Raw genomic sequence first — 25,295 nt, 5'->3', positions numbered from 1 at the left:
GACTGGACTCCAGCACCGCTCCGGGCTTGACCGGGGCAAGTCGCTGGGATGGCATGGGGCCTCCAGGTCCAGTCTCCGGTCTCCGGCGGAGAGGCGAGGCGAGGCGAGGCGTGCACGGCGTCGCCATGTCTGGTTCCTGCCCTGCCCTGCCCTGCCCGGGGTTACCCAGCAGCGATCATGGGTACCCATGCCAACACCGCCCCACCTCACCCAGAGAAGCGAAAATCGAGCAGCATGTTCAAAAGCCGGAGCAGAGCAGGACTTGAACTCCGATTCGAAGTTTGTGGAAGGAGCGTCTGCTCCCGCCTCAACTTAGACAAAACATGTCCATGGAAAAGGTATAAAATGATACGAGTGCAAGTCAGTTTACTCAGGCATCTGTTTTACTAACGATTCCTACCGAGTAAATATAAATTTTTATACAAAAACATTCAACACAAGATCTAATAACAGTCAAAAGGTAAATTGACAATACATGTAAAATATTTTTCTTTTTACATAAACTATATAGTATTAACTGTACACAAAAAACGTATAATATGTGGCACAAGACAAATGGCAAATAACAACATTAAGAGAAATTTAAATGTATCCAATTTTTGAAGTCAAAATAAAATGCATTAGGGCTGCATCACTTGAAAGAGTGATGAGAACAGATATTTCGTTAATAAGCATTTGAAGGAAAGAAATAAAAAATCTCATATGGTCTGTCTATATCACATTTCCCCAAAATGCTGGAAAATTTAACAGTAGCACTTCTGATACATGTTTCAGGCACTAAGCTTCCTGTGAAAAGTCAATATTACAATGGCTTTGCAACTTTCATTGGCAACAAGCAAACGTGGGATCTATTAGGAAGTTTGCTGCACAGGAACATGCACCAAATCGTTCCCCCCTCCCCTCCCAAATTATTATTACTTCAACCTATGTTTATAAAACACAGAACAACAGGAGCGAGCCTGCCATTTTGCATTGGTCAAAGAGAGTCAAAAACAAACATCTGAAAAAAGGAAAAATCAACTAGTGTGCTAACATACAGCATCCATGTTCAGTAATTCAACTGTAAAAGCATTGTGCACACATACACAACCATCGAGGTTCAATGCAGCTCAAAAACCCATGCTGTTCAATAGATCAATTCCTCATGTGCAATTTAAAAATCATACGTCAAGCTAGACATATTGTTTTAAAAATAATTCAAATTGACTTATTAGCTTGACATTTGAAGAGTGGCCATGAGCCTCAATATTCTTCAAAAAGTACCTAATATTACATAAATTTACAAGAAACATTAAAAATATTACAAAATGACAAATCCTCCTCACATTTGTTATTCAGATAAACCTCTGAAGTACTTTACAGAAATCATTCAAAATATAGGATACAACATGTAAGTTACAAAATGTACATGTATAAGCAGGTGATGAAGATAAAATGATGACTTGATACACACTTGCATTTGGATAAAGAACAAGAATGTTCAGTGATTACTAGAGCACACCTACATTAAATTAAACAAAATTAAAACTCCAATTGCGATGAAAATTGTGGGCTTCGCAAAAAAACATGTCTCACATTTAAATTACAAATCACACTTAATTTACAAGGCAAAAAGGTTCTAGCCACACAAGGCCAATATTCAAGCTAATTGATAGAACTATCATAATACAAGAGTTTCATACCATTGATTGAATAAAAGAGTATAACAAGTAAGATATGGCTGAGTATCTCTAGTTAACAAATGGGGTACATGGCAGTCAAAACTGTCCTCCAATGTTTCTAAAAATAAATAGAAATGGCCACTGTGGGCTTGGACCTCACTTGGACAAAGATTCAGGTCTTACCTACTAACCTGGTCATTTTAAGAAAGTTTCTTCACTTTGGGACTCTGAACCATTAAAACTCTTTCTGCCTGCTCCAAAAAGAAATTAGAAAAACAAAAACAACATTGTCCTCACAAATCCGAGTTCATCAGAACAGGCAAGCAATTTTATCTGCATGGATTTTTGTTCACACCATAGGTTTCCCTTTTTCCCTTTTAACTATCACTACTTCAAAGAAAAATACAAATTGAAATCTAAAATTGTATGCTTAATCAGATCAAAGAGTTGATAGTGGTCTCTTTAACAACACAATAATTCCAAAAAATACCCTTGTAAGAAGGAGTGGTCAGCAATGTCATGTTTCAAAAATATCTGCATCAACAATCTCATATGGGATCCTAGTAACATATGGAGACTTGTTACTATACAAGCCTTTTAAAAGTATTCCAGAGACAACTAATACTTACAGATACACAGCATGCTTCTGGTTAAAAATATAGAATATAAATGAGCTAATATCAAGAGATATCCTAGGCAACATTTCAAGGCAGCAAGTCACATAGTTAAGCAATTTGGTAGCACTACACGAAAACAAATACACGGCAGCTTGCACAAACAGTTCATGCGGAAAAAGTATTATTACTCTAAAAAATAGTTGCATAACTATTCAGTTATCAATAACAAAATAGGCACTTTTAACAATGAACTGATAGTGGTGAATATGAAATATTGCTCAAAAATGTACCAAGAGAATGCTTTGTTGCGGATAAGACACTAAATTGTATGAAACTAAGATTGGAAAGATTTCTGCCCTTGAATGGTACTACGACTTATGAGATACACAGAAAAATAAGGAGTAATCTAGAAAATTCTTCAAAGCAAAGACGTTTACAGGAATGGGCAGACAGTTCCTTCCTACCAAATCCATATATGGAGCGTGAATAGAATAAATAGCCTATATAGACCAGTGTGCGCACAATATTAAAATGCATTAGAACAACATTTAGTAAGCTTACGGACTTTAAAAAATAGTGCTATGAAAATCGTCAAACTTGACAAACCAAACCTAAATTATTCTCACAGACAACAGTCAATCAACAGTGAATAATGTTGCAGGAAAACTTTTTTACCCTGGCAAGGCACTGAGCAACAAATACTTAAAAATCACAGAGAGTCAATCAAATTACACAAGACAGGAAACTTCATTCATGAGTAAAATTCAAGTGCCAAAATTACTACAGAAGCCTTGCTTCCGTGATCGATTAGCTTAACTCTCCATCTCAGAGCAGCTATAAATATCACTACGATCACAATTAAAAGATCAGACAAAAACACATCTAAATTTCATAAAAATCGATTTCTTACAGTTAAAAAATGACTTAAGAGGTGCTTTCTGTCATTGGCATCAAGTCATCCATTTTCTTTTTTCTTCTTTTCTGCCTCCACCTCTTGTCTAGTGCGGTTGAATGCTTCTGTTTTAACAAAGTCGACAGTTTTGTAGACTGTTGTGGTTGGTGGACCTTTCTCAGGAGATTTGGGAGCAGGGTGAATGCTGACTCCACCAGTAGCTAAACAAGATACAAGGAGCAAAGTTAAAAAGAGTCCATTGCAACCAACAAAATTTAGAGGGGAAAGGAAAGCACTTACCAGATGTTAAGGAGGTAATAGGAGTGCTTGTGTCTTTGCTGTCCTGTTCAGTTAAGTCCAAGTCAAGGTACTTGATTTCTTTCCCCATGGAGAGGAAAAGATGATCAGAACCATATGGTTTGTAAAACTGGAAAAAAGTAAATAATGAATTAATCATTTTAATGAAAAATTAACAATAGGGAGAAACATGGCAGGTAAATTTTCATGAGGTTCATCACAAAGCAATTTCAATACCTGATCGTCATCAGGAGAAAGGCGATGTTCATCGTCAGAACTGGAGTGATGTTCTGTTCTAGTTCTAAAACCATTTCGCAATGTGGAAGGAGCAGATCCTGGTGGTTGGGGAGGAGTAGGACTTGGGCCAGTTCTTGTCTTACGTAAGCTGCGCGAACAATCCTGACGCTTACCTTGTGGCGCAGGCCAAAGTGTAAGAAAATCTGAAAGAAAAAACAAATTTGATGAAACTGTTGCATGAAAAAGAACCTAGTGTTTAAAAAATTGGCCAAGATTTTTCTGCAATAGCAAGTTACTAAATAGGTGAACAGTAGTAAAATAAATAAATGCTTACTAGAATCATGAGGGTGACAAAGGGGTTTTAGTTTGCGATCCACACTGGGCGGGCCAACGCTGTGTTGGCTCAATGGACTTGGTGATGGTTCATTTGAAGCAGCAGAGTCTGAAGTTTTACGACGAGGTTTTAATCCTCTATCTACTGCTGGGGGTGTGGGTATTCCCCCCGGAGGTAGAATATGGGGACTTGGTAGATTAGAATATTGAGTTGCAGATGTGACTGAGGAGCTCTCGGACCGTGGAGATGTTGGTTCCTCTTCTTGAAGCCCAGGTGGATTAACAACAGAAGGTATCTGGCTATCTTGTTGGAAATCATACCTAAAAACTGTTCCATCACTGTTCACCTGTGAGAAGATTAGAAGCATGACTTAGTATCTGCTTTAGATATTGTGGGATGACCTATTACATAACTGAATAAATTTTACCTGTCCAGGTGCTGCGTTGGTATAGCAATGTCTAGCCATGGCAGGTGGCCGCGTAGAGTCATGTGTATCTGCATATTGATGAGAGCGAGGGAAGTCGTACATGTCGTCTGTCACGACAGCACTTCCAGGAACTGCTGAAGGACCATCCAAAGGAGTTGATGTTGCAATTAAAGGGGACGGCGGCTCAGAAACTGTGGGATTCTCAATCTTTTGTTTATCCGCTAAATTATTAGTGTGACTCGCTGGGGACACATTTTCAATATTGAGGTAGTTGTGACCAGGAGGATCCAACAACAAGTGTGATGGCTTTGGTGGTCGCGGTGGAGGAGGAGCAGTACTTGACAGTGGTAGCTGTTTGCCATCAATTCCCTGCAAAAATTAATAATTTAAATGCATATTTTCCATAACAACAAAACAGAATTCAGGATATAATCAAGCCCCAGTATAAGAGGCTCATTAACTTACAATGTTCCGATTGCTGCATCGCTTGCTTGAATTCCATGTTCCAGTCTCAGTGCTGGTATCTAAATCGACAGAACTGTCTGAAGGGCGAACATTGCCGGCCTGTTCACCCTCACTTGATGGGAATGTTTCCCAGTTAACCACAGGTCTGCGGTGACCAGGTCTACCAACACCAGTCCACTCCTCATCAGTGAAGACACTTTCTGCATCAGTACCAGGACTCTGGAAAGACAAAATAGATAACTCACGCATTCTACAAGAAAATAACGCACAAAAACACGACACTTGCAAATGCCTACCTTTTGAGCATCCCATTCTCCCTGCATGGACCTGCCATCCCCAGACCTTAGGTCACCAGAGATTAGATCCAGTCCCTGTGCGGAGGGGAGCCTTAGTTGCCGAGGGAAGTCATAAAACTCATCACTAATGGCTCCCGCTGCAGAGGGTCCGCTTGAGGTTGTGCTAACATTATTGTTTGTCACTGACTCTGGGCGCTTGCCAGGAAATAAGTGAGGAGGCAGTCTGTGAAACTGGGAACTTGCTCTATACACTGCTGTTGGTAAAGTGAGACCTGATGTGCTAGTTAAAGGTGGCCCTGTGATACATTCGCTGATGGGTATATAAGCTGATGTAGTACTTGTAGGAGAAATGGGAGGCGATTCTAAATCATGTTCAGTTATCACAGTAGTTGGGGTAGATGGTTCTTCTTCGCCTGTACCACTGTAGTTGTATGCTGCAGTAAAAAGAGATTTTAATATTTGTTAAAATGAAGACTGCCAAAACGAGATAAGAGATTAACACATTAATGAATACAGACCATCTTCATCTGAAGTGTAAGCTTTCAATCCACACACATGGCACACATTGTGAACCCATTTCATCATTTCGTCCTCAGTTTCTGCAGCAAGATAATACACTCTTTTTGGGGTTCGGACATCAAACATGTGCTGGTATTTATTCTCAAACTGAAGACCAGTGTCAACCTGTAATAAGCCCATGTTTCAGTAAACAAAATTTCCAGACATTTACAAGAACGTAAAAGTTAATCCTCGTTTAATTAAAAAAGGTGGACGGCAAAGAAAAGCAAAAAGATTTCAAGCGATGCAACAGGTACAGTGATGCACAAAACATACCTGTTCGCATTCATCAAGATCAATCTGTCCTTTCAGAGTTTTACAAGTTTGATCTTTATAGTAACAGAGGAAATACTGCCCTGGAAGTTCTCCTGATTGCCTCAATACAAACCACCTTCTGCGCCACCTCTGAAAATGTACAATGAAAAAAAGGTTAGTGTTTGCTCAATACCAACTACTGGGTACAGGATGTTATTGGTAAATGGATTTCTTTGGATCAAAGCCAGGGCAAATGCCAGAAGACAACTTTCAAATCAAAGGCCATAAAGAATTTGACACAAAGGTAAGAGGATAACCTTGCACATATTTCTAGTGCCTTCTGTCCTGTCGTTATAACCTACAGAACAATCTGATCACAAGAAGGCGAAACGAGGGATGTACCAGTGACCTCGACGACGTCGTCCAAGAGAGAGTAGTTTAAAAGAGTGCTTTTCAAATATAGATGTAATTTGACAAGTAATGAATTTTGTTTATTGTTGTGCTAATAGCTAGCAGGTGCTAGGCCTAGGCGATCTCCGTCTACTCACCGCACGAACTAGTCGTTTGCTAGGGGGCGATTTAATGAGCCACCCTTCGTGGACAACTTCAGGACCGTTATTCATGTCCAATGCCAAATGAATTTAGAACCGAGTCATTAGCACTGGATAGAAAATCACAGCAACACAACTATTTTCCAATCAGCCATTTTGAGTTCCTTCTTGTGTTGTTTGCACCGCGAAATTTCTCTTCCAGCCGCGCTGTGAGCGAGTATTCATCTTGGAGAGCACTTGTGTGAAAGGTGCCCTGCGAGAGGCTAGGAGGTGCCGAACCGAACGGAGACCCGAAGCCGAAGGCAAGCCGAAGGCCCCGACTCGGCCCGAAGCCAAAGCCGAAGGTGCCATATGAATTTCAATTATTCTGATCATGCAACTAAAGTCACTAAGTCACTCATATTGCTTGGGGAAAAGAAGAAAGGATGGCCACAAACTCAAAACTAATTTTGGAAAAATATTTTAAAAATATACGATGGGGAAAAATTGCCATAAGTCAACAAAAATGGTGACATTTACTGGCCTAATATTTCTTTTTTTGTTCCAAAATGTGAACAAGTGCATCATTTTCGCTTCTCAATTCTGTTGACAACTATCTAAGAAACTTCGGAAGAAAAAGAGAGATAAATTATCAGGCCGAAGACTAGACCTGACCATAACTGTTGCGCGGAATCTCTTAAACTAATCGATGAGAGATTACGACAACTGGAAGCTTACAACTTTCTTTAAATTTTGTTTGTGCATGTTAGATGTTCTACAATACATTAGTCATATTCGCAACTTCTTTAGTACAGGATTCAATGGACAACTAATACGAATTGTTTTTATTTTGTGTTAATAGCTGTTTTTCTCCCACACCTCACCTTGAGCTATCATTCCATTTTAGCGTTAAGCTAAAATGTCTCTTGTGACTGACTTTTTGACCTCAAGGTCTGGTCCGAAGAATTTTAAGTCTCTGCGTCTCTGCAAACTTTCGGCACTTGCATTGACGGAGTCTTGTTTTAGCAAGTTTGAGAAAAAAATTGGTTCGACTAATTTAAAAAAGCTAAACAAAAATATTCTGTTCTATCTTTTAATTTTTATCCAAATATTTAAAAAGGTTTGGAAAATAAGTTGAGTAATACAGTTCACATAATTCACTTGATGCAAGAGTTGTTTGTTGTTTTCTTTTTCCAACATATTGTCAAATTGTTAAAAAAACACTTATGCGGCCCCATTTTATAAAATGCCCATGGTAACATTGTTTTTACCTCTAGAGTTAAAGAAATACATAAAATGAGCAAACACCACGACTTCGGGTTCGGTCAGTCGTTTCGGCCAGTTCGGGTCCTCCCGCGCTCGCTCGGGTTACGCTCGGGTCCCGAACCATCTAGCCTCGCACAGTGCCTTTCACACAAGTGCTCTCCAAGATAAATACTCGCGCGCTGCGAAGCCCGCTTTTGTTTTCATCCTTCCGCTAGCCTCGCGTATGTACACTACCAGCTAGCCTCACACAGGGTGCACCGTCGTGTCGTCTGCTATTGTTGTTCTGCTCTTTGTTTACGTCCCGAAGCTCCACCGACGAATCGTGGGGGAAAATGGGACCATTTGAAACCTTATGCTTAACCACCCACTACTTTCAAGTTAAACACTGAGTAATAATTGTGTACGTATCTGAGTGTCAAAACAGTCTTAAATATATGTTCCAAAAAGAGATACACAGTTTTTGCTTTCTTTTCTTCGTTCATTGTCACCCTCGAGAGTTGCTCTTTCTTCAAGACAAGGTAACAAAGGAAAATTAGCCACAAGTAGGACTTAATCATATAATTTATTTTCAAAATAAAACAGCAACATGCATCCAGAGAAGAATGAAACAACTAAAGACTAGTATTAACACATATTATGCCTCAACTAATGCACCTAACAAAAATCGATATGGCAGCTAAGAAACTTCAGTGATTTTATACAACTATGATCAAAAGAAACTATTTAACCCTAAACAAAAAACTACCATGTAAAAAACAGACAAATCAAAACACAAACAGGCACATTTTAAGTCAGTTGCAAGGAAAGGACACAATTTCCTTGGAGAACTACAAGTATGGCGGTGTCTTAAAATTATACTGGGAGTTTGTGATATGACACAAAATATAGGCTATGGTTTTGAAATAAATAAATAACATTGTTTGAATAATTACAAAGCAAAACAAAAACAGGATTTGGCACAAGTGCCTTTTGAATTGGTTCGTATGATTAGGGATGTCAAGGCTGTACAAGACATTCATTAAAAAACATTTTACTTCACACCCTAAAATTCAACCAAAAAGAACAATATTAGTGCAAAATTTGTACATATTCACCAGAAGCACTCTGTCTAAGAAAGTCGAACCTGTCATCTTGTTTTCAAACACATTTTAGGAGTGTCAATGGAAATACAGTATTTGGATAAGTTTCATTTGTCAGTCTTTCCATGATTACTCATGAAAAGAAATTTCAGTAATTGTCAAACAGTTTGATCAACCAAATTCGCTCAGCTTAAGCCACAAGTATCAGGCTACTGCCTTGCATTGAAGATAACAGCACTAGAAAAGGAAGTGAACACTATCAGTCATTTGTTCACTTGATGCATAGGAACTAAATAAAAATGCCAAAGGGCCGTCTAGGGATCCTCTCCTCATAAAATCGAGTAATGCAAGTGAGTGCAAGGGTTGCTGCAATTGCTGCAATAAATACACATAATCACAACAGTTTGGCACCAAAGACATAATTAAGAAGCACATCCAAGTGTGTACTGGTCATTCATGGGCCCCATACAAAAGTGATTCCTTCCTTACTTTCAAGTCACCTGTCGGATATTTCCTATAATGAACAAGTACTGTAGTATTCTGCCTGTTTTTTAATGAATAATAGGTATTCATTCATTCTATCATTTAACTCTGCTAATCTACTTGTCAAATCTGATAGTTGGCTCTCATTAGTTCCATAGACTTCAGCCATATCTGTAACATAAGAAAATGTTTAAGGACATGTAGCAAAGCAAACAGGGGTTGAAAATAGATCCACCAACACCAGCACAGTTGTAAAAACCATAGCAGACAATCACCTTGGAGTTTCTTCAGCTTCCCATTGGTGGTAATGGAGAGGGTGGATGCCTCATTCAGGATTCTCTGGGCTCTTTGTCTTGCACTGTTTGACAATTTGGAGCGGTCTTCCAGCCTAGTTGAGGCTGTGTCGTACTTAGCACGGAGCTTCGCAGCACCCTCCTTGGCTGTGGTGCCGTCCCGAACCACACTGTCTGCCTCTGCCTTCAACTCTCCCACGTCACGAGAGTTCTTCAGGAAACGAGTCTGGAGGTCACGGACTCTTGATTGCAGCTTGCCAACATCATTCAGAGTTTCGTTGGCCTTCTGCTGGGCTTCAGTAGTTTCACTGGCAATCTAAAAACAAACATAATAAACACAAAGGTTTAATGCATTAACCGGTTGATATTTTCGGAGAAAAAGAAGAAAGTACAAAATTAAGCTACCTGAACAAGATCCTTGTCAGCAGCTGCAATATCATCATTTGCCTTCTGAATTGCCTCCTCAGCTTTTTCTTGGGCAATGCGGGCTTCATCCAGTGCTTGCACAACATTTTCGGCTGTGCCTAAAACCTCTGTTGCCTCCCTCCTAAAAATGAAAATAATTACAAGAATAATAAAACACAGACTGTCCAATTGTGAGAGTGCAGGCAGTACACAAAACGGGTCAGTAGAAATCCATACTTGGCATCAGAAGCTTTGATCTTTAGAACTAAGGCAGCGTTCAAGTCTTCCCGGGTCTCACTTAAAATGCTATCAATATTCGTAAGTGAGGCAATGGTCTTGTTTATGTTGTCAGCAAGCTGAGTGATCTGCACTGGTTCAAGTCCAATATCTAGCCTCATTGTCTGCAAATTGCCAAAAAATCAAAATGTAAGTAAAAAATTATAAAAAGAAATGTTTTTTAAAGATTTTGGAAAAACATACTTCAGACGCTCTTGTGCTGATGTCATTTGGTGTAGCATAATCGCTGTTGAGGAATTCTTCAAGTTGCTTTGCTAGAGATGTACTCTCATTCAGGCTGACTTCAGAAGTATTCTTAGCTCTTTGCGCCTGTTCCAGAGCCTCTTTCACTAAACGATTTGCCTGTTCGGTCTCTTGATGAGCAGCTGACACCCCTTGGAAAAGCTCCTCAGCCTTCGCGTCTTTGTCTCTAATTTGTTTGTCAGCATCTTGAGCATAACCCAAAGCTTGTTCAGCTTTGCGAGAAGCACCGTTTTCACAGGAAAGACCACCACAAGAGCCACATCCTGCTCCGCCACAGAGTATGTCGCAGTTATCCTCTGATTGAGTGTCACTTTTGCCACAAACCTAAAACAGGGCAGATGACATAATTTAATATCTAATATTTGTCACACTTTTTCAACATAGGGTACTTCTCAAAAAGTAAACATACCTGTTTGTTGAGGTCAGGGACCATGTCCTCAAGTTTGGCTAACTTTTCAGACAAATTTTCAAGTTCTCTACTATTGTCCTCCTGAATCTGCTGATACCGATCAGAATTTTTCCCTACCATATTTTCCGTACGCTTACACAGTTTTTCTGCTTCAGCTGAAAGATCTTTAGTACGTTCTGCATCTTGCTGTGCTTGGCGAGATCTATGAGACGCTTGCCGGGTCAAATTCAAAGCACCTATGGAAAGAGGACAAGTTTTATTATTAGGTATTGATTATCTCTCTCCTTCTTTTTTCAAGCATTTTTCTTTTTTTGTTTGCATACCTTCAACATTAGACTCTTGCAGCTGAGTTGCATTATCATGGAGGCCCTTAGCTGTGCTACTTAGCAAGTCAAGTTTAACCCGAAGATCATCTAGAGTCAGATTAGCCACAAGGATTCGCTGATTGGTGTTACTTCCAAGGTGCTCAACTTCAGCCAATGCATCGACTGATTGATTAAGGTTTTTGCTGGAATGGTACGTGCATGTTTTTAAAATAAAAATACTTGCTCACCACATATAAAAAAGAAGAAGCAAAAGAAATGTGAAATTACCGGAGGAGATTCATTAAAGATTGAATGTCTTCAAGCTGATTGGCAGAGATCTTTGTCTCATGCAGTACTTTCTGCACCTCATCAATCTTTTGGAGCATTGTGTCGAACTGATGAGAGTATGCCCCAGTGGCACCCTTTAGTCTGATTTCAGAAGCAGACTTAAGGACGTCAGTTGTTTGTACTGTTGAAGGACAAAAACCATTGAAATAACATTGATGCTATTAAAAAGTTACTACTTGGAAATTCAAGTACAAAACAAAAAGGTTAGTACCCTTTAACTCATCCAACACGCGGTCCCAGTTATTGAAACACTCTCCACACTCTCGGCAGTAAGGGACGTTCCCTAAATAGCCACGGGCACACTCGTCGCAGTTGTAGCCACCAATGCCTGGCATGCAGATACAGCTTCCGTTGTTCTGATGACATTGCATTGTAGCAGCTCCCTGAGGATTACATTGACAGGCTGGAAAGAATATTTATTTTTTAGTTGTAGCTCAAACAAATTTTATTTTAAGGTGCGGTAATATTAAATCTTACTTACGATGGCACTCCACATTAGGGTTACCCCAGGAATTGGATTCACATTGGTCACACTTTCGGCCACCATACCCAGGTTTACATTTACACTGTCCATCAAACTGAAAATAAAAAAATAAATAAAAACCTGCACACCAAAAAAAAAAAATTTAAAAAAATCCTTGTTGATGAAGAATATGAAAGAAGTTGCCAACTTACAGGATTACACTGTGTTTCATCAGAACCTGTGGGGTCACAATCACAAGCTTCGCAACCTTGCCCACTAGCAATCTTCCAATGGTTGGGCCTACACTCATCACAAGACTGACCAATTACATTTGGCAGACAAGGACACTGACCGGTGTTGCGGTCGCAGTGTCCATGGGTCTGGTTTGTCCCAAGCACATTGCAAACACAGGCTAAAAGTAGAATTTGAATCATTAATAATTTTAAAGCAGACCATCCAAAAGTTAACATTTACAAATGAAGGATACGTACAAGTGCATTGCTTGTTCACAGCATCTCCATAAAATCCAGCTTTGCAGATTTCACAATTGAAACCTTCTGTATCAAACAAACAAGCAAGACATTTCCCAGTGCGAGGATCACAATTTCCTGGATGTGATACATCAACATTATTGCTGCAGTTGCAAGGAGAGCAATTGCCACCAGGTTGATCTGGGCTTCCAAAGTAGTTATCCGCACAAACATCACACCTAGAACCTGGGGTGCAAAAAATTCTTTCATCATGTCATACATTCGTTAAAGAAAATATGAGGAACCATAGATATAGCTTTTACTGTACCTGCATATCCCTCTTGACATTCACAATCCACATCCTGGGTGTGGGGATTCAGGGAACATTCATTTGCAAAAGAATGGCCAGATTCTTGAGTGTCTGGACAAGGGCATGGACGGCATGGAATGTCTCTTCCTAAGCGGGGATCTCCATAATATCCCACGTTACATCTAAAATAAGAAAATAATTTATTTACAGAGTGTAAATTTGCACACAAAAAAACACCAGAAGAATCTTAAATGTCTTTGATAAAAAAAAAAGAAACCGCTTCATAATCACCTGTCGCAATATGTGCCATTGGTGTTGTTACGACAGTCAATACAAGCACCAGTAAATAGGTCACAAGTATCTGCATATCCGTTACACTGGCATCGCAGACAGTTGGGGAAGTTCCAAAAACCAGGCTGACACTGGCCACAATCCCTGCCATACATATTTGGACGACATTTGCACTGCCCTGTGTTCTCACAGACGTTGTCCAAGGATCCAATCGAGTTACAGTCACAGGCTGATTACAGAGCAAAGTAAAAAGAGACATGATTAGAAAAAGTAAATTCTATTTTGTGATTCGGCACAGAATTTCATTTGTTGATGGTTAACCTCTGCATCCGTCTGGTCCAAATCCGTACGTTCCAACTTGGCACCGATCACATCTTCTTCCAGCAACATTTGGTTTACATTCACACTGCCCACCAAGTGTGTTACAAATAGTACTCAGAGCACCCGTTGGATCACACTCACAAGCTAAAAATATACAGATAATAAGAATTAGCTAAAAGAAAATTTAGAGAATTATTTTATAGTTTGTTTTGGCCTACTTACAATGAGCTCCGTTTTGAACATAGAAACCAATACTGTTGTAGAATCTCTTGCATATTTCTGGTACTGAGATTCCACGCATAGGGGTCCTGAAGTAATCGGCACACCTGTATCTCTCAAATTCGTCCCTGGCTCTGATATTTTCCGGTTTATCTTGGAAGAATGGAATGTTCTCTGGACGAGGTACCAATGCAATCTAGAGATAAAAATTAAAGATTTCACAAATTACTGTACTAAGAAAATCCACAGACAAAATACTGTAAAAATTGGCTGAAGACATCATCAAGAGTACTTTGCAGTTCCAAATGAGGAGAAAAAGGAGTTGACTTAATAAGTACAGAGGCAAGAAAAAATAGAGTAATACTCACAGAGTCAACAAGAATGGATGCAGTAGGTGTATCACTTGTTTTGTCATACTTTTTGAAAGACAATTTAATATGGTATGTCTTGCCTGCTTCCAAACAAGCTGGAGGCCTCACAACTGCACTTCTATCCCCTAAAATAAATTGAAAATAGTTTAAACTAAGAACAAATATAGAATTGCAAGAAATATTATCACCCCAGAAATACCAGGCTTACCTGCTGATAAAGAGACGAGCTTAGAATCATCTTCTGGCAGAGTATTGGCACAAGGTCCATTTTGGTCAATTGGTCCATCACGTTCAACAGTCACTCTGACATCTTCCCAACCATTCGGCAACTGCCCATAATGAAAGGAAATAATTTGAAAAGTGTTACATATTTTAAACAAAATTACAAATTGCAATAAAAATGTGAAAATTAGGGAGAAAGTACCTGTGGCTCATAACGAATTACAATGTCATAGTCCATACTGGTCCTGATATCGTCAATAGTGAAATCAAGTTCTGAATTTTCAAATACTCTCATAAACCCAATACCAGTGAATGAATCATCCAATCCATCTGGGCTAGGCTCACGGGTGGTTACCTTAGCGTCCTATAACAGCAAAGAAAAATATAAGGTTGTTCAATTTGGATATAGATTAAAATAGTATGATTGCTCGATGCAAGGTAAACTTTACATACATCACTGCCAAAAGCATTTTCTGCTTCTTTAACATTGTAGTCCATCAAACCAGTGTAGAACGCCTGATCAGGCTGGTTGCACTGCCGGCCTGCCACATGAGGACGGCATCTACAAACAAAATAAGAACAAAAATTTATAAAAATTAAAATAGACACTAACATTTAACTGATGGAAGATTCAAATTTACCGGCACTGCCCAGTAAGTACATCACAATTGTTATCGTATGCACCACCAGGATCACAATCGCAGGCCTTGCAACCATCGACATCTTCAGATAGTCCATAGTGTTCAGGACGACACTGGTTGCAGTCCCTACCACGAACATTCCTCTTGCAAGTACACTCTCCTGTCTCCATGTCACATCCTTGATTGTCTACAGTTCCTAATGTGTGGCAGGTGCAAGCTGCAAAAAGACGAAATCAGTGTCAATAAAAGAAATAAACTACAGGCTGATGCCGATGCTTTTAGGTTCCATCGTATTAATTACCTTCACAACCATCCGGATTAGTTTCATTGAAGTTCCAGAATCCATTTCTGCATCGATCGCACCGACGTCCATCAACATTTGCTTTGCAGTGACACTTGCCAGCTTCCACACCAATTTCAGGGTTGGACCGATGCTCACAAATGGCTTCGTCCACTGAGCCTCTGGGGTCGCAGTCACAAGCTACAGGCAAAAGGTATATGCAGATGGAGAATGGAAAGTGCCAGCAAATAATACCAGTGAAGGCCACAAAAAGAGGACTTACGCTGGCAAGCATCAGGGTGACTGAAGTCGTATTGCGGGTCATGATAGAAATAGTCTATGCACCGTTCGCAATTTCGGCCCATTGTATTGTGTGCACACCCATCACACACTCCACCACTAATACGACCAGTTTGTTCGTAAACAGCGTTATCAAAGTGGCAAGATGTTGCGTGGTTGTGACATTCGCATTCTAAACAGAAAAAAATATATGACAGAAACAATTGATAATGTACCTTGCAGCTTCATGATAAGAAAGGAAATGGCTTACTTACTTTTACAAGCATTACTCTGTTTGCCAATAGCAGGCTTCCATGGTAAATCATTGTAAAATTCTTCACAAAGATCACAATTTAAGCCACGAGTATGATGTGTGCAGTCACATCGACCATAGACCATATCTGGTCTGGGAGTCTCTCCTTCCAGTGGCAAGCAGCGAGAAGCATGACCATAGCAAGAGCAGGACCCTCGCACAATCATCTCATAGATAGCATAGTAGTATTTTTCCTATGAAAGGTGAAATCAACGATTAAATTTAAACAAATGAAAGGCAAAACAAAAACAAAGGTATCACTTCAAATGGTACAGTACCTGAATTTCTTGTCTATTATCAAGAAGATCATCACCAAGTGTATGAAGCTTTGTGAAATTAATTCTCAAGTTGGTCATTTTGAGGAGACTTTGTACTTCTTGAGAATAGGGATCATCAATTTTGAGTGAGGGAGGTAGGACTCTGAAGATTACCTAAAAATAGAGACAAAAAGAAAGTAGCTTTGTCTACAAAATGTTTGAAAGAAATTAAAACTAACACTTACCTCACCATCTGTGGAGGGAGCAACTTTGGAATAACGAGATTCACAAACCACATCAGACAGAGAAGTTGGACTATGCTTGGGTATCCCAGGGAATGACTGGTCACAGTTGGCAGCAAAGTAACGATACACCTGAAAATGAAGTAGCCTGATAAGTTATAATTTTGAACTCCTAATGGCACTTTGACATTAGAATAAGAGATATTTATCTCTTCTCACCTGCCAGGTTATTCCAAAATCAGATGATCTCTCAATAAGCATAGCAGCTGGTCGGAAAGTTCTGAATGTCATAATGACATGAGTGAAGTGGAATTCAGCTTCCAGATCTAAAGTGATGGAGACATTTTCTTTGCCACTCTCCGCCTGCCACCATGATCTTGTCCTTGAGCTACAATTAAAAATAAAAAGGCACATGAATTATGTCTATTGAAAAAAAGGATTGGCGCAGAAGAAGTTCATGGATAAATTAATTACCCAGGACTAGGACTATCTTTGTAAATTAGATTTTTGACTGTGTGACTTTTTTGAGGAATATTATCATTAATCGGTCTGGAGTCACACAAGAAGCATTTTTTATTATCTTGCAAATGCGATACAATACAAAACCGTTCCTGTAAAACAACAACAAAAATTATAAGGCGCATACATTCTAGGAAATAATCCAAATCTACCAAGCAAAAAAAGGTATGTCTGTGCATAGTGCATAGAGGGATCTTACTCTATTTTGTAGACCACAAGTGGATGATGCATGGAGTTTGTTCTCTCGACCAATCAGCAAGTTTCCCGTAGCAGGGTAACATGAGCTTTGATCACATGGATGTAACTTATGTGGTTGATATGCTGTAAATGTAAAAACACAAAGTTTTGAAAAAAGACTAACTTGCATGAAAAATTGTTTAAGCAAATTTGAAAACTTAAAATGTTTTTGAATTTTGATGATAAAAACATTTAGTTGAAAAACAAGGTCAAGGAAAGCGGACAAAGCCAAATTTAAAAATTGATAGAATGCTCTCCATCACCACATAAGAATGGCGCCTGCAAAAATAAACAATACATCAACAAATCTCAAGCAGGGACAAAGCAAACAAGAAATATTTTCTAATTCTTGGTGTATTATGGTGGAATGTTAGAAGCACCTTATTCGAATTTTTCAATCACCTCTCCACTCATTGATCTGAAATATGTCACAACAATTCCAAAGGTAATGAAGTGCAAATGAGATGGGTTAATGGATGGATATGTACATCACAAATCACCACTGGAAAAATGTTAATTATATTAGAAGCACAACCACCACCTTACTGTGATCTAAAGCCAGGAAAAAGAATGTGGGAGAGTGGGGGTAGACAGATCACCTGTGGGAGAAATCATGTACACCACTTCAAAGACATTAGAGCACCTTCCAGGCTGGAATAGGGCGTGCATGTTCTGGTTGTTACTGGAGCAGATCAAAACCAGTTACCCAGTTAAATTTGCACCAAGTTTCAGTGCCGCAACCAAAGGAAGTGTAGAGGAGATGGTGAGATGCGGTGGAGGGTATGGGGCAAAATGAACTGAAGTTGATATACCTCGCGACTTGGAACCCTGAAAGTCAGGATAAGATTCACTGAGTGGGTGAGCTTCCCCCTCAAACTCTCCGTAAAACTCATCACTATCTGTGATGGAAATGTCACCTCGTTTGGGCGAGGGAGCAGGCACTGGTCTGGGGGGGCCTCTCGCCACCCTGTCCCCTCGTGGGGCTTCAGGCAGGGCTGCAAAACTTACAACTCTTGATCCTGCGCTTGATCAAAGTCACAACACTCAAAGCAAACGGCATAAAGATGAGAATAAAATGAAAATTAGCAAATAGAGCACTGAGTGATTGATGCTGTTCATGATGTCAATTCAAATGAGAATTAAAACCAAAAATGAAATTAATTGCAGTCAGTTTACTTTGATGACTCATTAAAATGAATTAATTGTATTACAGGTGACAGTGTAAAATTACTGTCACCCACCTGGTTACTTATGGTTTTAAAAATGAAATGGTGATTTTACCTTTTCTTGGTGGTGTTAATCTAGAGGTTCCATTATTAAAATACTGTCCATAAGCAGCTCCTGGAAATAAAAATTGAGAAAATTAAAATAGAGCTTAAGTAATCACACCAATTTCTACCCCAGCCCCTTGCTTATCAATGTTAAGCGCCTGAGGATCTCAAGTTGGGCAACACCACATGTCTGAATGTAGGGTTGGCTGCCTACCCTCCATTACCATTACCATTAAGGGCTAAACCACACATGCCTTGCTTCCATCAGCTTGCCACGGTTTGTGACAGATATCGAATTTATTGGGGCTTTGAGCTGGGGAAGCCAGGACGTTTGCCACAGATCGACTGGACAACTCTTGCCCTCCAATTTTACAGTGGCTGAACGTCCTCGAGGACGCAGGGACCGGGGCCGTGCCTCCACTGTGCGACCCTCGTCCCTCTAGTCCCGCCCCCTCCAGATGGGCAACACATGTCCATAAATAGCCGCCCCGCCCGCTGCGCCCTGCGACCTGCAGACCGAATCCGAGAGTCGTTTTCGTCGCTCTGTCTCTCTCGCACCGATACGGGACCCCCGTGAGTGCGAAGGGGACAGAGCGACGTGAACGACTCTGGGAATCGGCCCGGCGCCCTTCCTTCGGGAGCGTCCTCCGTCGGGCGGCCCTCAGCCCTCGGGGACTGCCCGTAAACCCGGACGTGTGGTCCAAATCAAGATCTTCGGGCAGACGCCAGAAAGCCACAGATCGCAACAATCGCAACCAGTAATGACGTCAAAATTCAAAAAATTCCAACGATGCGCCAGTGTCGAAAGGGTTGCCAACCTCGGGCAGTGCCGGAGAGGTTGGCCAAAACCGCCAAAACAAAACACTGACCTGCCGAGCAGAGAAGGACGAGGAGAGTCGACAGCCACATGGCTTGAAGTGACCGCTCTCGGGGCTGCAGCATGGCTTGGGGCTCAGCACGGCATCGTCTGCAACAACAACAACAACAACAACGTTGAGCTGGAAGCAGCAACAACAAGACCACACACGCACCATCGACAGTGAGCCCAAGGCTCGGCGCGGAGGCGGCCTCAGTTTTTTGGGGGCATCCAATCAACTACTGCACTGGAAAACGAAAACTGTGTTTGCACACTGCCAAAGCAGGAACTGGTTCAAACTTTGGGTGCCTGCATCGAGTGTCAGGCTCGTCGGGCTCAAAATTAGAATTCTTAAACATGCCAAATTGGACGGTTGAGTTTGGCGGGGAAGTGAAGGGCTTTCGGGCTTCCCTGCACCTGCGCGTCCACGGTCGCGTTCCCTGCAGGCATCGGGCGACTCTGTCACGCAGGCTACGCCAGGGCTACGCAGGCCGGCGCCCGCGACGGTGGGACAGAGACGGCAACACGCACGTGTGGGAGCACAATGCACTTCCCTCACATGTGCCTCCTACTCGCACGTGGGTAGTCTATAAATAGTCTCTCTCTCTCTCCCCTCCTTCGAGCATCTCTCTCTTACAAACCTATGTATCTTCGAGCCGCTCTCGTGAGTCCCTCTCACTCTTTTGAGCCTGCCTCCATCTACCTTTCCATCTTCTTTTCCTCCTCCTTCTTCTCCTTCTCCGTGACCTGACATTTGCCCTAAATGCACCGGCCGCGGTCGGGCAGTCGCACGCAGAGGAGTGCAGCGCTGCAGGCTGTTTCCCAACAGTCGCTCTGTCTCTCTCGCACTCACGGGGCGTGCCGGAGGGGTGCGGGTGCGAGAGAGAGACAGCGCGACGAGGCACTCTGAGCGGTCACGCGAATCAAAGACCACTCGAGACTACACTGCGAAGCGCGGGGCCGCCGCTGCGCCGCTCCGTGGGGCGGGAGGGCTCGACCTAACCATTGCACTGCCCCTTGGGGGACAGGATAGAAAGGGGTGAGAGGGCGGCTACAGGGAAGTCCGGCAGAAAGGCAAAACTTGACCTACAAGGTAGGCCACCGCCTTACTTTGGCGTGCCCATCGTGCGTTCAAATCTCCCAAAATGCAAAACTCCACAGCTTTCGCCTGCAAATTTCTCCTGGCAAAGGCTACAACTTGAAATTTGTCAACGCCTTCTCACTCTGACCGCCCCTTCCCGATCGCGGTGTAAAAGTGTAACTTGAACGAGCTTCTGCTCGCTGGCGGGGAATAGCCTCGCGGTGTCCGCTATCTCGGATGCAAAGGGGGCAGTCAGCGTGCAGTCAGCAGGCCCGTCCCGAAGGGTCGCCTCGTCGCTCTGTCTCTCTCGCACTCACGGCGCGCCCCGTGTGGGTGCGAGAGAGACAGAGCGACGACTCGCCGGGGTCGCGTTCGGCCGGACGCGGAAAAGTGGCGCCGAACCCGAAAGCAGCCATTTCTTCGCTGTCTCTCTCGCACTCGCGGCGCGTTCCGTGTGGGTGCGAGAGAGGCAGAGCGACGATCAGGCTGCAGACTTCCGGATCTCGTTCGCGCGTTCGCATGGGCATCGTGGATCGGATAAAGCAGACAGGCAGTGGGTGCACTGTGAATGCATCATCATCAGCGGTGCCAATTTCAGCCCATCTGTCGACTGATTCCGAAAGGCGCGGAAACCAACACTGTGGGCCAGAAGACCGGTGGAGGCGGCCAAAACTCTAGACGCGTTTTGAGCTCCAGAGTCGCTAAATGGGACTCGAACCGAACGTGTGACCCCACCAATGGATTCCTCGTTCGGAGACCAATCCATTGGTGGGGTCCACTGGCCCACTGTGCATGACCACGTTGGGTCTGTACCCTGGTATAGCAGCGCGCAAACAAGGGCCGGGAGAAAGCGAATCCACAATGTCATCCCGATGTAATCTAGAGCCAACCCTGGAGCATTGTCCAGCGTCCCGAACAGGCCGGCCGAAGTTAGCCCGGAGCGACTGTAGAGTTCAGCTGCAGACTGACTCCGAGAGTCGTCTTCGTCGCTCTGCCTCTCTCGCGCCTGTACGGGACACCCCATGCGAGGGGGTAAACACTTCAAGAAATCGTGTACAGACTACTCGGTATTACGCTGTATTACGGGTGTATTGCACGTGTATTACGGCCCTAAAATGCCCAAATTTGGCTTATTTGGCCCAAAAATGGTATTACGATCACGTGTATTACGCGTAATACACGGTTTTTGTGTACAGGGTATTACGCGAGTGGTTACCCCCTCGACCCCATGAGTGCAAGAGAGAGACATGCAGAGCGACGAAAACGACTTTCAGGCGGAGGACCAAAGGCATATGAACATGAATGGCATTTCGCGTTGCCAACGCCCCCCTCCCCCCGAGGGGGAATTCACTCAGGTATTAGTCGGTTGTCGGGTGTGTAATTGGTCTGTAATACTGCCTGTATTAGGTAATAGTTGCGTAATGGCCGTAATTACTGGTAATAGTGGTATTTGCGTCGTATTAGCGCTGTAATTGGTGTAATAGGGTGTATTAGATGAGTAATTGGCACATTTTTTTAACGAAAAGTCTCCGTTGAAGCTCGCGACCGCTTCGGAGAGTCTCTCGGGAGAGACTGCGGTGGCTGAGTATGTGCGTTTTAGACATACCCCCATGCCGTGGAAGTGTCCTTCCCTCCGAAGGTAGGGTGGGGTGGGGGAGGCTGGAGTCGCGGTGAGACGAGCGTCACAAACCAAACCGCTAGCCTGGCTCTGGCTGCTTCCCATCAGTGAGTAACGCAATTTGCGTATTCGTTCTGCAAGAATTGTTGTAGTCTCATCCCGGACTAATTTTCCATGCATTCCGTCTTACTTTTTGCTGAAATATTGTTACTTCACGTGAGACTTATCTTCTGGGGTCTGTAAAGTTAAACCGTGCGCATGGATGCTTGCTTGCATGCATGGGTGGCGAATCGCTACGGAATCCACTCAGAAGGCTATTGTTTCCATCTGGCATGACCCAAGAAGAAGTTTTTAGCCCTTAATGTATCAGAATTGATAGCAGTGCTTTTAAAGTGGTATTATCAGCGCGACGCACCGACGCTTGCGTGCACGCATGCATGCACGCACTCCCGCCTTGTCGCTAGTGCTCTTCCAAACTGCCCTTTATCTTGTATGCCAATATGTTTCGAGCATTGTTATGTGACAAAATGTCATTCTAACTCCTGTCGGATGAAAACAACACCTTTCTATATGAATTCCATGGCGATCCGCAACCCATGCATGCAAGCATCCATGCGCATGGATTAACTTTACAGACCCCTGGTATCTATCATCATGGTATCCAGAGGCACGTTGGATTTCTAATCTTGCCTTGGGCTCGGACATGCTTAGTCAGACCTCTTAATCATAGAACTCGAATAATTTTTTTAGATGTTACACTGCATACTGAAATGCTTCCTTTTTATAAAATTAAATTTATTGTGGGTCGATGTGCTTTCTTAGGTTATGATGTCCTCAGTCGTAATTTATTTGTGCACAACCCACACCTGTTGAAACGAATGCAACAAATCTGAGATTTTACAGTAATTTCAGGTAATGTAATTCAAGTAATGTAACTAAAATCCCAACTAGACAAATAATATTAAAAAATCACTATAGGGCTGCGTAAAACATTCAGTGAATTACCATAGACATAAACACATGAGGTGTCACAGACTCTAAGTAAGATTTTAGGGGTAGGCAGAGAAGCTCCAAAGATTTTTTATTCACAAACAATATGCGGAATTATAAAAACTAATGTGATATCATTGCTGTTTTATACTGCATCATGCATGCAAACCGTCCACCATGAAACAAAAATTTCCTCTGCCTGTCAGCTTTGTTTACTGTGAATATTTCGCAATTTGTCCGCCCGCAGCGCTACCGTCGCACGTAGATACTCTATACCCTGATGCAAATAGTGACCCAAAGTAAAGGAAAATTCCCTCTTTGCACTGTAGTAGGGTGTATTAACTGTGCAATTGCCATGTATTATGGTTTATTTGCTGTGAAATTGTCATGAATTATGGTGTATTTGCTGTGTAATTGCCATGTATTATGGTGTATTTGCTGCGTAATGGGTGTATTATCAAGGAAATAGTCGTAATACCAAGGTAATGGCGTAATTGCAGGTATTGTCAAGGTAATAGCTGTAATACTTTCGGAAGGTAATAGTCGGTTGCCTATTTTCGGGAGTGAATTCCCCCTCGCCTCCCCCTACTCATTTACAACTCAAAGGACGTTCCAGGAGGGAGACAATGCCCCAGCATTATGCCCGCAGTCGAGAGAGAGAGAGAGAGAGAGAGAGAGAGAGAGAGAGAGAGAGAGAGAGAGAGAGAGAGAGAGAGAGAGAGAGACAGAGACAGAGACCGGAACCAATCGTTCCTCGACCCTCGGTGCGACTGGCAAAAATATCAACGCAGTTACGGGTCGACCGAGATTGGAACCACTGCCCAAAACGGGCATGCACGCGGCACGCGGGAACGCGGGACGGGTCCAGCTCGACTCATCATCGATGCAACTTCGATGAATCGCCGGGCTGGATCGAGTTTTTATCAACGAGCCTGGACCAGAGGCTGTCTTGACTTTCTCAGGCCGTGCCGCGCGAGCCGAGCAAGCCGAGCAAGTCGAGCAAGTCGGGCTGGCGGACAGAAGCCCCAAAATTGATAAGGCTCGACCCTTGGCACGGTGCGGGGTGCGACAGACCGATTCCGAGAGTCGTTTTCGTCGCTCTGTCTCTCTCGTACTCGTGGGGCGTCCCGTGTGGGTGCGAGAGAGACAGAGAATCGGTCTGCAGGGCCACGAGAGGCGCGCCGCGGCCCAGCCGTGGGACTGACGGCCGTTTCGACATTTTGGCGACCCCGCGTCCGGACGGATCCGGACGGTTGGCGGGAAACCGCGAAAAAGTTGAAACCACTCCACGGTGGGCGGGCTGCAAGGTGCGCTGGAGCCTGGAGACTGCAGCGCATGACAGCTAACTGGCAGGGCAAGGGTTTGCCACGGAAACATGCCGTGAGTTCCTGTTCGAAAGGGCATGGTCTGTATGAACCATTGTCAGGGGGTGTCATGAGTGAGTGGTGGCTTTGGACCAAAACACCGTTTCCACGGGACGAACACTGAGTCACTGACCCAGGCAACGGTCCGGCCACAGGACCAAACTCCTGGAGCCCCTGGAGCACTGCCAGCACCATTCCAGCCACAAAAGCGCCATCAACATCGACGCGGCGGGCGGCGCCAGCCCTGGAGTCCCTGGAGAATCCCTGAGGAATCCCTGGAGGGGCGTGCTAGACTTGTCTGGAGTGGCACTGCCTGGAGCCTGGAGAAGACAGTGCCAGCTCATGGCTCCGGATTGTCCAGCAGAGGCTTGGCCTGGGCCTGGGCTGGGCCTGGCCCGACCGCGGGCTGCGCTCTCCTGGAGTCCGCCTGGAGCCTGCCTGGAGCTCAGGTGGCGCCTGGGGCCTCCAGGCAGGCTCCAGGCAGGCTCCAGGGCGGTGTGGCTGCTCACCCGCTGCCCTCCGCCACACAAAGACGGTGGTAATCCTGGTGCAAAGTAATCCAAAGGCACTGGGACTTGCTGCTCACAATCACTGCGCGCACTCCCACAACACTTCCGTCACACACACACTCACACACACACGCACCGAGTTACACCCACGCTCCGAATCACCGCACCGCAAGCAACGAGCGACCTTAGCAGAACACTGCCATGTGGTGACTGACTGCCCTGGCTGGCTGGCCTGCTGTGGCTGCGGCGGCTGCCAGCGGGGCTGGCCGGCTGGCGGGAGGCTGGCTGCGCGGCCGGGGGCTTACGGCAAGCCGACGGCAAGCCTGCAGCCAGGCGAGCAGCCTTCGGACCAGCACGGCGTGCTTCTTGGCGGCCCGCTACGCCCCGCCTCGCCCCGCCTCGCCCCGTCGGCCTGCGTGGCTGCCAGCCCTGGCTGCCCCGCCGGCCGCCGGTTCAAGACGGGCCCGGCGGGGG

General features: G+C 43.6%; 2 protein-coding genes across 3 annotated transcripts; both read right to left on the bottom strand.

Annotated features, from left to right (window-relative positions):
• Positions 1–1,448: 1,448 nt before the first annotated feature.
• LOC117644590 (GRB2-associated-binding protein 1) lies at positions 1,449–7,963 on the bottom strand. Its single transcript, XM_034384167.1, has 10 exons — positions 6,588–7,963; positions 6,061–6,189; positions 5,745–5,910; positions 5,227–5,660; positions 4,931–5,149; positions 4,466–4,834; positions 4,039–4,384; positions 3,705–3,907; positions 3,471–3,597; positions 1,449–3,391 (listed from the first exon to the last, which is right to left on the bottom strand). Exons 1-10 carry the CDS (start codon positions 6,660–6,662, stop codon positions 3,234–3,236), a joined length of 2,226 nt encoding a protein of 741 aa, XP_034240058.1. The 5' UTR covers positions 6,663–7,963; the 3' UTR covers positions 1,449–3,233.
• Positions 7,964–8,378: 415 nt separating this feature from the next.
• On the bottom strand, positions 8,379–25,086 carry LOC117644559 (laminin subunit beta-1). Of its 2 annotated transcripts, none has more exons than XM_034384115.1 (32): positions 24,958–25,086; positions 19,273–19,370; positions 18,414–18,473; positions 17,095–17,216; positions 16,851–16,987; positions 16,596–16,764; positions 16,380–16,508; positions 16,156–16,308; positions 15,840–16,071; positions 15,569–15,757; positions 15,307–15,486; positions 15,006–15,222; positions 14,818–14,926; positions 14,567–14,728; positions 14,351–14,471; positions 14,140–14,267; positions 13,775–13,967; positions 13,553–13,696; positions 13,232–13,460; positions 12,959–13,122; positions 12,652–12,876; positions 12,373–12,572; positions 12,179–12,275; positions 11,909–12,100; positions 11,638–11,818; positions 11,368–11,552; positions 11,045–11,280; positions 10,576–10,959; positions 10,333–10,496; positions 10,096–10,237; positions 9,673–10,006; positions 8,379–9,568 (listed from the first exon to the last, which is right to left on the bottom strand). In XM_034384115.1, exons 2-32 carry the CDS (start codon positions 19,343–19,345, stop codon positions 9,429–9,431), a joined length of 5,391 nt encoding a protein of 1,796 aa, XP_034240006.1. In that variant the 5' UTR covers positions 19,346–19,370; positions 24,958–25,086; the 3' UTR covers positions 8,379–9,428. The 2 variants fall into 2 exon arrangements, with proteins under 2 accessions (XP_034240006.1, XP_034240007.1); XM_034384116.1 differs by having other exon boundaries at positions 24,822–25,041.
• Between the last annotated feature and the right edge of the window lie 209 nt (positions 25,087–25,295).

Source organism: Thrips palmi, unplaced genomic scaffold, assembly GCF_012932325.1.
Source record: "Thrips palmi isolate BJ-2018 unplaced genomic scaffold, TpBJ-2018v1 HiC_scaffold_18, whole genome shotgun sequence".
NCBI classification, from domain to species: Eukaryota; Metazoa; Arthropoda; class Insecta; order Thysanoptera; family Thripidae; genus Thrips; species Thrips palmi.
This window is presented reverse-complemented; position numbering and strand designations above follow the sequence as displayed.

Coding starts and splice junctions, on each gene's coding strand:
- LOC117644590 (XM_034384167.1), bottom strand. CDS start 6,662: ATGAATAACGGTCCTGAAGTTGTCCACGAAGGGTGGCTCATTAAATCG. Junction 5,911..6,060: donor ATCTTGATGAATGCGAACAG/GTATGTTTTGTG, acceptor GGCTTATTACAG/GTTGACACTGGTCTTCAGTT. Junction 3,908..4,038: donor TTGTCACCCTCATGATTCTA/GTAAGCATTTAT, acceptor TTTTTCTTTCAG/ATTTTCTTACACTTTGGCCT.
- LOC117644559 (XM_034384115.1), bottom strand. CDS start 19,345: ATGCTGCAGCCCCGAGAGCGGTCACTTCAAGCCATGTGGCTGTCGACT. Junction 17,217..18,413: donor ATTAACACCACCAAGAAAAG/GTAAAATCACCA, acceptor TTACATTTACAG/CATATCAACCACATAAGTTA. Junction 13,123..13,231: donor AATGGCACATATTGCGACAG/GTGATTATGAAG, acceptor TTCTTATTTTAG/ATGTAACGTGGGATATTATG.